The 13,969-nt window shown below is 40.7% G+C and overlaps 1 protein-coding gene across 3 annotated transcripts in view; it reads right to left on the bottom strand.

The window, feature by feature from the left end:
* The window catches only part of DYM (dymeclin), a 230,402-nt gene that overhangs the window by 117,872 nt on the left and 98,561 nt on the right, over nucleotides 1-13,969 (bottom strand). For all 3 annotated transcript variants that reach the window (XM_075726068.1, XM_075726069.1, XM_075726070.1), the window contains 2 exons: nucleotides 2,222-2,335; nucleotides 826-920 (listed from right to left, as the gene is read on the bottom strand). In XM_075726068.1, coding sequence (XP_075582183.1) covers nucleotides 826-920; nucleotides 2,222-2,335 — 209 coding nt within the window. The remainder of the gene's footprint in view (nucleotides 1-825; nucleotides 921-2,221; nucleotides 2,336-13,969) is intronic.

Genomic DNA, 13,969 nt, shown 5'->3' with positions numbered 1-13,969 from the left:
ACTAAGTGTACAGGCACGCAATTACCATTTACTTATTTTTGGCACACTGTCTGTACTTGACAAGCACTATAACAGTTTATTCCAGATCGCATTAACAAGGACCTTCCCGGTTTCCCTTGGAGCGTGGAGCAGGGCTGGCTGCCAGGATAAGAAGGATGCCTGACGCATGATTACCTGCCTTTACAGAATGGTCTGCAGCACACACACAAAATAGGAAGGACCAACTTCAATATCTACTACTTTAAAGTTATGGCTCTGTTTTTGAACCAGAGCAGATATTGACTATTTATTACTATACAGGCTAATAAACTTTATCACTTGAAAAGCACAGGTGTAGGTTTTATTGCTTATATTTGTAGGGCTCCATCACAAAATGATCATTGCATTATGTCTGATTTAACCAAATAGATCTTTCACCAAATACACAGGAAGAAGTAAAGCAGTTGAAAATCCAGTCTGCACAGTACTTGAGAACCACCACTCAGTGTGTTTTTATAATAACGTGACACATGACTAAAAAAAAGCGTAATTCACACAAATCCCTGAAAACCTTCTGGTTTGAGAGCAGCTACTGAGCTGTTCTATTAAGAGAATCAAAAGTCAGAAGTTCCTCAAACAGAGAAACTAATATTTTTGTGCATTCAGAACAGATTCAAGTATAAAGCAAGTAAGATTTATTCTGGGATTATTTAGTTATTCAGTTATCATTTCAGCTATTTAGCTCATCAGTATCTATTAAGGCATATAAAATTCAAGTTCCTCTACTCCTGAGTTTCGGCAAAGATGAGTTTCAAGAGAAATCTCTCTCTGAAGTTTTATATTTACCTGATGATCCTCTGAGCAGCATACTGATGGAGCGAGCGGAACTGTGCTGACATATTTGCTAAGGCTGCCAGGCAATTTGTATGAAGGTATTTGTCCTGTCAGAAAGAGGAAAGAAAAAAAAACCACATCAAATTGTCCTTCTGATACACTGACACCTATTGCAGGAATCACTCAAAAGACTGAGTAACACGTGTGGCTTTAAAGGACATGGTCAAAAGCATATAGAAGAAATACGAAGTGTATATATTTGGTGATGTTGTAAATATGTTTTCTTAAAGTACAAGGCTTATAAAAGAGTGGTTGTTTCATACAGATTTCAGAGTGTACGCGCGTGTGTCTTCACATCTTTAGCAATGTTGATTTACAATGAATTCATAGATGTAACATATCCTGAAAGACACTCTCCCCCTCTCCCTTCCTCTCTCTCCTTTTTGTAGTCTTATCCAAACATTTTCTACTCATCTCATCTCCCCATTAACTCTTTCAAAGCATTCTATATATCCCACAACTGTAACCATACAATACTTCTGAGATCTGGTCCCCTTGTTAGCATCCCTGAAACCACCTGGCCAGGTAAGCATTTAAATGATGGCCCTATCAAAGTCAAGGGTTTTCACAGAACCAAACTTGTCCACTTATCCAATCCAACAGGGTTTTATTTTCCCTATTCAAGTCTAAACTACGCATTTACATAACAGATTCCAAATCCTACAAATATATGCCAAGAATGTCCCTGTTTCTTCCAATTCTTTTGATCATAAAAATGAAATCCTTAAGTTTTCCAATTTAAAATATATTTAAATATTTTTGCTACCTTTTCATGTAAACTTCTGTGCCTTTAATTGTCGAACACATTCAAAAGTGTATGATACTATGCTTACGTGTTTGAGATAAGGTATAGAATCAAACGCTTGAAAAATGCACAAAAGCAATCTGATATAAAGCTATAAAGTTGAAGCCGTTTTGCTCTGCTCAAAAAGGTTTTATGGCTCAGTCACTGTCCTACTTCATAAAAACACTAACAGAGCTGAAATTCCCACTTCTGAGCAACTGAATACAGACAACCAACCTATAAGGAATCACTTTTTTTCTCATCAACCTAAGGAACTTTTCCTTCTCATCTGAAGATGAGCAGTTCAGTGCCTGAATCACTGACTTTAGAGAAACCTACTTGATGAATTGAACGATAATATAGAGATGATGTTACAAGTTCAGCACCACTTAATATTGTGCTTAGTTAATATGGCTGATCTTCCTACTCCTTCCCTCCTGTAAATTCAGATGCCAACTGGTTGCAAGAGAATGAAGAAAATCCCATACCCTGTTTGAAACTGAATTCATGCTATTGAAGTTAGAAATCCATACTACGTGTGTAAGTGCTACACGTAACTCTTACCCTTGTCCGTGTCATGTTGTACTGGATGGTTCTTATCACGACTAGTATCAGAAGACTCCCAAGTGAGATCTCTGTTAAGACACGCTCAGCATACCAAGTGATATTTTTCAATATCTGAAAGAAAGAAAAAAAAAAAGAACAAAGTTCTTCAGCACCTAGCTCTGAATAAGAACACAGAAATTTGTCCGGACTCTCGCATTCCTGAAGAGAGGTAAATTAGCTTCCAGCCACAAATGTGACCAAAACATATTGTATTCTAAAGCAAGGAAAAAAAAAATTAAAAACAAACAAACAACAGACCTCTGCAGTATTATCACCTTGTAGATCTCATCAACTTTATCACAAGTCATGTGGAAACACACTAAGTGTAGAAAGATGGTTAAATTCAGCAATTCCCTAATTTCTGTGCCACCACACTCCTATATTCTTTTTGATCTTACCCTTTACGCTTTACCAAGTCTCCAGTTCCACCCTAGCCACCTGAATAACATTGCCAATTCCTTCCCATTTTCCCTCATTACAAGTTGGGCAAGCGGCAGCACGTACAAGCTCTGACTGATCGGCAAGAGCGCACGCGCTGAAGGACGCAGGGCAGATCAACAGGTTACCTGTTGACTTCACACTGAAGCCCTTCTCTTGCCAGAGGTGAGGTCTCTTCCCTTAACAGGTTAGAGAAAGTCATCAGCTAGGTTAAGAGCTTCACATCTTTCAGTGCTCTCTGCTATCAGGGTGGATGAAGTCTACCACCATTTCTGAGTTTATTGCAGAAGGAGAATGCAGAATCCACTCTTTCCTCTTAGAGTACTCAGCCGACCAACCTGGAGTGATACAGCAAATGCATACACAAAAATACCCTGCCTTAAAGGACTGGTAAAAATGAGTCAACAAGAACTGCCCTAAAAACACGGAGAAGATCCTCTATAAATTCAGAGCTATTCTGGGTCACAACAAAGATTTGCTTAACAAGGACTATTCCACACAAAGTTGCCACTCTGTATAACTTTGAGATATTTGATATATTAAGTATGTTTCATTGAAACTTCATGTTCAGATGGCCTAAAAAAAAAAAAAAAAAAAAAAAATACAAACCCCACCAACCTCGCCCATTAACTTCATGAATTAACCTCTTCTCTTAAAAAGTTATATGAAAACACACTTCTGAATATATCCCTTCTTCCCACCTCTCCTTTGGATGAGTGAAAAGAATTGTCGCCCTTCATTTTACATAATTTCTGCTTTCAGAATTCCCTCTTCCTCCTACTAAGCAGCTTGCTCAGCAAAACCTCTTCTTTCCTAAGAGAGAGGACGAAGAAGTAGTAACTGATATCCTATGAGGAGACATGGAGAGTTGGCCACTCAATGACTTGCAGAAGAGAACGGGAAAGGCAATGCTGGGAACTACCTGCAGCTCCTGCTGATTTTATACCATCTACTCCTTCCATCTAAGATATACACATTCATATAAACTGTGATGGAAAGAATCATAATTTTATTTGTGAAAAAGAAGGGGTATCTGGAAAGCAAAATTGAAAGAATATATGTATTAATTTAGTGAAATTCTGAAATATTTAAAAAATAGCACTTTCAGAACCTAAAGCCTCATACAGCTACCTTAAAAAAAGGATATTCTATGTAATGATATCTACACAGGCTTCTGAAAGAACAGGATACTAAATTCTGCAAAATCTGTGGCAAAATCCGGGCCCAAAGTTCAGGCATCTCTCATTATGAAGTGTTACACCACAGTATCGTCCCTTGGTTTGGTAGTGCAGGACTCTTCCACTACAACTCAACATCGCCACAGAGAAATGATTCTGTATCTGAAACTAAGAACATTGGTTGTACTCACACATTCAGGTAACCTGGAGAAATGGACGATCAACACATAGAATCATAGAATCCTAGAATGGTTTAGGTTGGCAAAGCCCTTTAAGATCATCCAGTCCAACCATTAACCTACACTACCAAGTCTACTCTAAGCCAATCAAGGGTAGTAGACTAGACTAAACCATGTCCCCAAGTGCCACCTCTGCCCGTTTTTTGAACACTCCCAGGGATGGGGACTCCACCACCTCTCTGGGCAGCCTGTTCCAATTCTTGACCACCCTTTCCGTAAGGAAATTTTTCCTAATTTCCAACCTAAACCTCCCCTGGCGCAGCTTAAGCCCATTTCCTCTCGTCCTATCACTAACTACTTCAGAGAAGAGACCAACACCCACATAGGTATTTAGATCTCGTTATTTATTTGTTAAAGGTGCAAAACACTGCCTTGTCTCATTAATGGTAATGGCAAAGGGTTACTTCATTTCTCGGATAATCAGGTGTTTACTTTACAAACAATTGTACATCACATTTTTAAATGATGTAGTCACTGCATTACTAAAAGAACACAGAACTGGAATCCAAAAAGGTCACACTATATTTGTATTTTCCATAATATTAAGTTTGTAATTTGAAATTCTGTATTTTATATATTTAAGGGGATTAGTAATTATTGTCATGCACACTGTTCAGCTCAAAGGCAGTAAGTTAAGCGATCTTTTTCTCTTTGCCTGTTTGAGAAGGAAACAGGTGACCAAGAGCTATTTTACTAACACAGCTTCTTCCATTCAGCCCAGAGCCTGGATTTGTGCAAACTTTTCTGAATTACAGAATCATAGAATCATTCAGGTCGGAAAAGACCCTTAAGATCATCGAGTCCAACCATCAACCTAACACTGCCAAGCCCACCACTAAAACCACGTCCCTAAGCACCACATCTACACGTCTGTTAAACACTTCCAGGGATGGGGACTCCCCCACCTCTCTGGGCAGCCTCTTCCAATGCTTGACCACTCTTTCCATGAAGAAATTTCTCCTAATATCCAATCTAAACCTCCCCTGGTGGTGCAGCTTGAGCTCATTTCCTCTTGTCCTATCGCTGTTCCTTGGGAGCAGAGCCCGACCCCCATCCCTGCCCCCTCCTGTCAGGCAGTTGTAGAGAGCGATGAGGTCTCCCCTCAGCCTCCTCTTCTCCAGGCTGAACACCCCCAGCTCCCTCAGCCGCTCCCCACCAGCCCTGTGCTCCAGACCCTGCCCCAGCTCCGCTGCCCTTCTCTGGACACGCTCCAGCACCCCAATGTCCTTCTTGTACCGAGGGGCCCAAAACTGGACACAGCATTCCAGGTGTGGCCTCCCCAGCGCCGAGCACAGGGGAACAATCCGTGCCCTGCTCCCGCTGGCCACGCTATTCCTGACACGAGCCAGGATGCTTTTCATACAGCGGAATACGAGTTGGCTATATAGGAATCCTGTAAGAACATTAACAGCACAGCTGTCACTGCACATTGACAACTTGTTTTCAAATGGAACATATTTCTTTGGAGAGAAAATTAAAAGTTGTATGATAAAAAGAACACTTCAATCGGTAAGTTCTTTTCCTCCCTTTCTAATTAGCTTCCTGATCCTTGTTTCCCTTCCATCAGTCTGCTTTGGTATGGAATTTTCCCCATGCTCCCTGTAGCTGGGTTTGGAATATCACCAATATAATCAGCCAAAAAACTGCTGTTGACCAATCCTTCTGAATACGGGTCGCAGCAAGGCAGTCTGATGTATTTTCAGCCTATTGACGAATTTCTTTTCTCGTCAGCAGCCTTCAGTTTTGCAGTAAGTTTAAGACACATTCACAGAGCACGTGCCTCCCACAAAGGCCCATAAACTAAGCAGATGATTTATACTACAATCTGGGAAGCATCAAAGATCTTAAGTACTACGCTGTTTTAGCCACCCAACAGGCACTCAAAACACGGCAGTAATGCAAGTTGTATTAGTGTTGGGCATGGAGAGGTTAGACTGTAATTGGTTTATGTCACCTGCTCTGAAATACATACTCAAAAAGCCCTGTAACCTACATATAATTCTGCTTTGTTTCATCCATCAGCTTTTGCCCTTAAATCCCAAACACATCACAGGCTCTCTTTAAGGGTTTCATGCTCAGTTGGGATCAAGCCCTCCCTCCCTTCCACACCATGCTCCCACCTACACCTTTAAAAGCATTTTTATCAGCTCCAAACGCAAAGCCAAGAACGAACCTGTCCTATCAAATACACAGCACGATGACGGCAAAGACCTTTGAGAAACGCATCCAACAGCTCCTCTCTCGGCAAACTTTGCACTCATGGCAGAACTACATGCGATTAAGCCGAAACATTTGAACTAACAGAATGAAAAGGAAAAAAAAATAAAGTTTTTTAAAGGAATCATTCTCACGGGACAACTCCTTTGGGGCAGAAAAGCAGCCACCCACCACCTTCACATACCTGATTTTCTTGGCTACCCCCAGCTTGATGCCCCCTGTGAGCGCCCGGCTGCCCAGGGCACCCATCGCTGACAGCCAGCGGGGCGCTTGCTTTTCCAGTACTCACCGCCGCGCGCCCCAAGCCGAGCTCTGCAACGGGTACTGTGCCTTTTCCCAGCGTTTGTGATAGGAGTATTGCTGGCAAAAATCAGGGTGTTATTTAATACAAGGCGCTGGGGGATGATGTATTTCCCGTAGTATTGTTTAGGATCCTACTGTAAGTAATACTTAATAGTCAAGACGTGATAACATGTACATTTTATCAAAACTCTTAGTCAATAGATTCTAAAGCAAAACACAAGTGGAAAAGAAAGAATCATATGGGGTTTATTCTAGACAAGGGTAATACTTTACAAGTACTATCTTTAAAATACCATTTGGTTGGTTTTTTTTTTTTTAAAAAAACATTTTTTCACCTTCCAGGCTCTGCAAATTCCACGTTCACGTGCATTTCCCTCATTTACCTCCCATTCCCATTCTCACCTTAACTCTGCGTCTCTTGAAGCTGGTTTCACAGTACAAGAGGCATTTGAAACAGCATCTTAATTAGGATTCATTAAACTCTCTCGTCCCTCATTTTGTTCCGTGCATACCTGAAAGCCCCTCTTTCATGAAGTATTTCCGAGAAGATTGCATTTGCCTATGCTGAAAGATCTTGGTGGTTTTTTGAGGAACCTCCTAAAAAGGAGGAACCTCCTAAAAGGATTCTTACCCATTTATGCTTTGAAAAATCATGCATACAAAGGCCTACGCAACAAGAGGTACGTCCCAAATACCGTTACAGACTAGATGGACTAAAAAGAAAAAAAGATACAGCTACTGAAGATGCCTGGTAGGCTCAGGAAGTCAATGTCAGTAGGTAAGGTGATGCAGTTGGAGATACAGAAGTCATTTCTGTACCATATATGAACAGACAAAGTAAAAGTTCAGATCATTAAAATTTTACCAAAAAAAAAAAAGGTATCTCCATTATCACATGCTACCTAGTACCTGACTTTTTGTCAGTACCTTCCTATTTCCCACCAGGCAGCTAAAGTGAAGCCAATGACTATAACCTATAGACGAGAAAACCACTGTTTAATAGCAGTGCAGTGCTGGCTAAGGTGACAAACAACCTCAGCAACAGGCTCAAGCGTGACAATTTCTGGTAAACACCTTTTGCTAAAAGGATAGAAAAATCAGAATATGGGGAAGAGGGAAAGACTGGAGAGGTATTTAAGGGAGAATGGTCAAGGCTGAGGAACAAATAGGAAACATGAAATCACTACAAGAAAGGTTTCCACATATAGCAGGCTATGAGTGGATGCGGAAACAGGTATAATTTCTGGTTATAACAAGGCACTAATACTATTTTAAGACAAAGTGATGATGGTATAAATGAAAGCAAGTCATCCAAGGAGTTTCGGTAAACAAGGACAACTAGTCAGGACAGACAACGTAGATGATTAACAGGAATAGCCTGAAAGGCGAAGAAAAATCCACATGTATTTTCACAAAACAGGCAACTGAGAAGTTACAAAGCTGTTAGTTGTGTAATTAATGGATTACACACATGAACTTCACTGCAAGAAGATACTCTGCTAGAGGAGAACTTGATCATCCCAAGGCTGCTAAGCATAAACCTGTGATCAGATACAGCAAGTGAGCAGGTTACTTCACCACTGCAAAATGCTAAAATAAGTGTAGACTGTCACTTTGGTTGCAACTAATTGTGATTTCTTAAAAACAGTTTATTTAGGACCACGTGAATGTATCTGTTTTCAAGAGAAGAGTTTATATAAATAAATAAATGAACCACTTTGACAACAAAAAATGTCTCAAGCTGAGCACTTCTACCTGCCAGAAGAAAAAGTTATTTGATGAACCATATATGATCATTAAGTAACGGTCACGTTCTGTAATATATAAATGTAACAGGGATAAGTTGTGGCTGCACATTTCATTTCCTGACTTCTGAATGCTTAGAGTACTGAAAATTTAACATATTTTTAAAAACAAAATATATCTGTGAAAATGGGTAGTATAAAATACTGTTTGTTTTGACATCACATCCAATAGAAATCCAAAGCAATAGCACATAAAGGGAGATATTTCCAGATGCTTCTTGAAAAGAATGAATTTTACTCAATTTGCTCTGAAGTGATACCCAAGGGTTGGTTTTTTGTCCCCTCTGAGATAAAATACTCTTACCCCAACAAGAGATCAACTTACCGATTAAATCTCCAATAAACTATGTCTTACAGGCTCTCATTTACGATTGAAGTAACAAAGCAACCTCCTCCCACAAATAAAACCAGGCCCATGTTTCTTCCCACCCCCTTTGGCGTTATTTTGTGGGGCACATGCCTGTAACTTTACCAACCAAAGTGGAAGTTCCTTGATTCACACCATGATGGAGCTCAAGAGTCTCGGGTCCCATCACGCGCTCTCTCACAAAGGGCGTCCCCACAGGACAAGAGGAACGGGACTGGAACAAGTCAGATAACCTCAAGTAGGACCTTGAGCCCACCAGTGTCTCCAGTCACATCTTCCTCATCCACCTACGGCTCCCTGTGCTATGCACAAACCTTCACCCTTCCTGTTTTCTCTCCCTGTAGCCCACACCCAGCTCCTTGCCCTCCCAGACCCCATTCCTTCTCACATCTTTCTCTTCCCAGCTTCCACTTCCCCCATCCACACCTTGCCCATTCCAGTCTCTCACCAAAAACAAGTCTTACTTTTTCTCCAGCATTTTGTCACTTTGCTCCTACCCTGCCTCTGTTCTCATTTCTTTGCTGAGCAATCCCAGATCTTGCCTGTTTCTTGTTCAATTCATCTCTCTCTCCCTCGCTGCACCCATCCCGTGTTCCTTGTGCAGCCAGCCACAGCCTCCTTCCAATTTCTCCTAATCGTTGTCACATCGGGCTCCTGTTCCTATATGCTTTCTTCAGATGTGTAGACACGGTGCTCAGGGACGTGGTTTAGCGGTGGACTTGGCAGTGTTAGGTCTATGGCTGGACTCGGTGACCTTAAAGGTCTTTTCCAACCTAAACAATTCCATGAGGCTTCCACCCATGGCCAAGCAGCAACAGAAGCATCGCTGGGTGCACAGTCCCATCCCACAGGAGCTGGGAGCAGCACTCACACAAGCTTCAGCTTGTCCCTACGTACGAACTGATCCATGATCCCTGGGCACGGGAGGATGCAAACAGCCCAGCTGGCTCTGGGAGCAGCAAAATGAGAATATTCAATCACCACAGACATCAGGCCACCTCCGGCTACGTATCTGCTGTGCAGATGGAAAAAGACTGCTCCCCTTCCCCCGGAGATTTATAATTTGGTCAAATTTAGGCAGATTATCAGCAGCAGAGCCCTAGCACAAAGGCCACCTGCCAAATTTCAAATTCCTAATGCAAAACATCAAGTTACCAGACCTTGTTAAAGAACACGTTGACAGTTATAGCCACGGACAAGACATGTTCGTGCCCTAGTCTCCCTCCAGAAATGGCCAATGGTTCTCACTGAACCTTTAAAAACACCAACCCTGGAAAATGACATTCACCAAGACAACTATGCCTTGGAATAGTCCACTACTCTTAAAAACAAAAAAAAATTTCAAAGTTAAGAAGTTGCATACCCATCCCTGTCACCTCTACTCTCCTCTCCCCCGTACTGAAGAAAGCAGCAATAGCAGGTAGGCAAGGAATGCCTATTTAAAAAACAACAGCAGCAACCACCATCCCTCACCCGGTTTGGGGTTTCAGAAGCAGGAAACATGAAAGTACGTTAAAGTTCAAAATCATCTACCTGGAATCGGTGCCACAATTTGAACAGTCTCATTGGTTTGCAGATAATATTAAAAAGGGAAAAAAGAAAAACAAAAAGCTCAGACGTGGGGTGGTCTTGCAAGAGTAATTGGGGGGAAAAAAAAAAATATTAAGACGTTTTAATTAATTACGCTTTTTAACACCAGGCTCCTGGACACCTACAGCTCAGGGTGCAAGAACTGCAGATGCAAAGAACAGGAACTCAGTTCTATCTATACCGAGCACCGAGATTCTCAGTCTCGGTTTCCTATAGCTTTGCTTGTGGGATATTTCTTAACACCATAAATGTAAACACAGCTAAATTGTGATTTATAGCCTATCAGCATTTACAAACAGCGTAAAGTGCTAGGGTAGCACTACAGGTTACTGCTACATAAAGTACTCTATGTTGTTATTTTGACATCCGATGTCAGTTCATTTACAGTTTCATAAATCAGAGAAGAAAAATCACCAACACTTGTCCCCTTTAGGGAATTCTTGCATTTACTCATTTACTCTGTTGTTGTTATTATTATTAGTGAAAGAAATTGAGCTCTACGTGGTTACAGGGACCTAACTGCATTAAGCCAATTGCAGGAACAAGACCTATGGTTTTGATCATATTTTCCAGGCAGTTAAGACCACATTCATTTTAAATAAAAAATGCTTCAGCAGTCAAAAAGAGTTTCTGTGGTTTCCTGAGCTCTTTACCAGTTGGTATAATCACAAGATTTATAAAACAGTGCTTACTAAAATTAATCTTAAAAATCAATAAATAAATGTGGGTTAAATACCACAAAGGAAAATAGCCCGTAAAGGGACTGTACAGTCATGCTTCTTATAAGAACAGTACACACGCTACACAGCGGCAGACAGAAAAACAGGCTGACCTAAAATACATCAAATCCTTTTTTTCTTCATACTTTACCCAAGTGATATGGGGGGGGGAAGAATCCTGCTGTAATTGCTAAAATCTGATACATGTTTGCAGTGAATAAGGGTTTCATTCCAGTTGTGTAACTGACACTATTCACATTTTACAGAAACATCTATACAGCTTTCCTGACTCCATCCATTTTGCTGCCCTCCCTCTCTCAGCCTTTAGGAGAGGTGGAGTTAAAATTTATGAAAGTATGAGACTAATTTCTTTATACTGTAGTTTTTGACTAGTAACTTGGTCATTCATACCTGGAAGCATCCATTTAAATAATTCCAAAAGATGGGTGAGGGCAAGTGATTTATCAGTATGATTTTGAATCCTTTTTCCACCAAGTGGGGCACTAACGACTCTGACTCCCCACCACGGGTTCTGTAGGAACCCAGTACCCATACATCCATTCCCCACCAGTTCATGAGACAAGACGCAAAGCTCACAATCTGTATTTCAATATCCACATGCCTCTGTAAGGTTCCAGAATGCCATAGATAAAGCAGATCAAGAAGGTATCTTTATTTTTTTTTTGAAGTATAATAGGTTTTTCTATAGATAAGGAATCCTTTCTAGAAGGAATCCTTAAGAGTTGATAGCACAGTCATCAACTCTCTTTATATCATAGTTTATTTAGGTGACTTCTGGAGTGCGCAGTTGAAGGTCTGAACAAGGGGACACCTCCTCTTTCTCCTTCACCGCATCCAATCCACCCACATGACACCAAGATTAAGAGCAGGGGGCAAGAAAAACCCTTCAAATTCAATAAGAAAAGCACTGCAAGGGTGCAAAAGCATTCTGCATGGCCTCCAAGTTCGCTCTCTCCTTCAGCATGAAGCATGCCTCCATCCATCAAGGAATGGAGAAAAGGGCAAGGAGAAGAATAGTAAGGAAAAGAGGAGCACAGGAGGAAGAATTAAGGTTATTCCACATCTATTCCTCCGCAGTGTCATAGCACTCCACTGGCTTTTGACAGCACAAGTTTCCATTTTCACAGGTGTTTCTGCAGCAGGCCTGCAGGCTCAGCCACTTCACAGCCATCTCTCCCTACCTAGCCAAGAAGCAAAACTAGCAAAACTCTGGTCACATAACGCTATTCATAAATGCAGGCTTCTCACCAGACACTATGGAGTGGGAAAACACAACCATAGAGTAAAAGAAAGAAGCGGTTAGTGAAAATCTGAAGTAAAATCAAAGAGAAAATTCAGAAGAAGATGGAAGAAGCAAAGGCAGGGCTGAAAAAAATCAGTGCAGGGTAAAAGGAACAAGGTGGAGTTTAGTTTTGTTTTTATTAAAATGGAAGTAGTAAAGTAATATCCACATTGCACAGAAAACACTACAACTATATTGGCAGGGTTAGCTGCAAAGGCAAGAATAAAGTGGACAAGAAAACTTGATTTATGTTTTCATTCCACAGCTGGATCCTCATTACCAATTTTAGGGAAATCTTCCACTTTTACTTATCCAGTAAGGAATTTATTGAAAGACCATGTGTAAAGCCTTTAAAATGAATGAAGAATGATGGGGGAAGAGACTGAGGCAGGAGTGAAACCTCGTCTGCTGTACTCTAACCCTCAACAAGCTCAATTTATCAGAGAAGTTAAATGACTTGGTGATATAGAACCCAAAAATACACATCACACACGTACACGTATGGTGCGTACGTATAGGTTCAAGGCACGCGAAGGTGAAGCAGAAGAAAGCTTCAGGAAAATGTTGTTTCAGTCATCTGCATGGTTACTATAGGTGCTCCTCCTAAAAGCTGCTTCCCAAAAGGTGCTCCCAGAAAAACCGCATATAAACATCATCTCTTCTTGCTTTCTACATACAGAGCTATAGGAAATAATCTAAAATTTCAGAAAATAAATACTGTAAGTCTCTACTGCTTGGCACCAAGAAAAAATGCCAGTTCCCTCCAAAACAGGCTGGGAATTTACCTAGGAGAAGAGTTCTGTTTAGATACCTTGACACTTGCTTCCAGCTTTTTATATTTCATTCATTTCACATAACCCCAAAAGAGAGTTTCCATGTCCAGTCAAAAAATTAAATAAAATCAGTGCAGACATCTTCTGCATTACTGTCACTTTAGAAGCTAGGAAACTAGAACATAATTGTCCAAGGTATTCTCCAGCACAGATGGTCAAGGCCCAAAGCTAGTCAAAATTTGGATCATAATGTATGGACAACATCAAATGATATTAATCTAGCAGAAAGGCAGAAGAAATGCCAAGTAAGGAAGTAATGTTCAGCCTGGAAAATAAAACTCCAACTAAAAGCTCCTCTCAGCTGCATCAAACTGGTTAAGCAAAGTTTTTCAAGAAAAATAAAAACGTTTTTCTGTTTTTCTCTCTCTTCTAGCCCCTCCACTTCCGTGGCAAACACTCAGCACCTTTGAGGAAGTATGCCTGGCTATTACTATGTTTATTTGTAACAGGAAACACCAAAAAAAGACAGAAGAAGAGGTATACGCAGCATCTCCTCTACAAGCAGGAGCACATTTGTTCACTTCACTCAAGAAAGTTTTGAAATGACTCTTCTAACTTCAGGTTACTAGTCCTTGCGAAAGAAATACGTGTATGCCACCAACTTTGGAAGAACACATAGAGTCTTTGCTGAGGAAAGGGATAAACAGATGTATCTCTATAAAAATAAATATTTAAACGATTTTTAGAGCTCAAGAATTATAAACCAAAACAACT

This window comes from Pelecanus crispus, chromosome Z (assembly GCF_030463565.1).
Source record: "Pelecanus crispus isolate bPelCri1 chromosome Z, bPelCri1.pri, whole genome shotgun sequence".
Taxonomy (NCBI): domain Eukaryota; kingdom Metazoa; phylum Chordata; class Aves; order Pelecaniformes; family Pelecanidae; genus Pelecanus; species Pelecanus crispus.
This window is presented reverse-complemented; position numbering and strand designations above follow the sequence as displayed.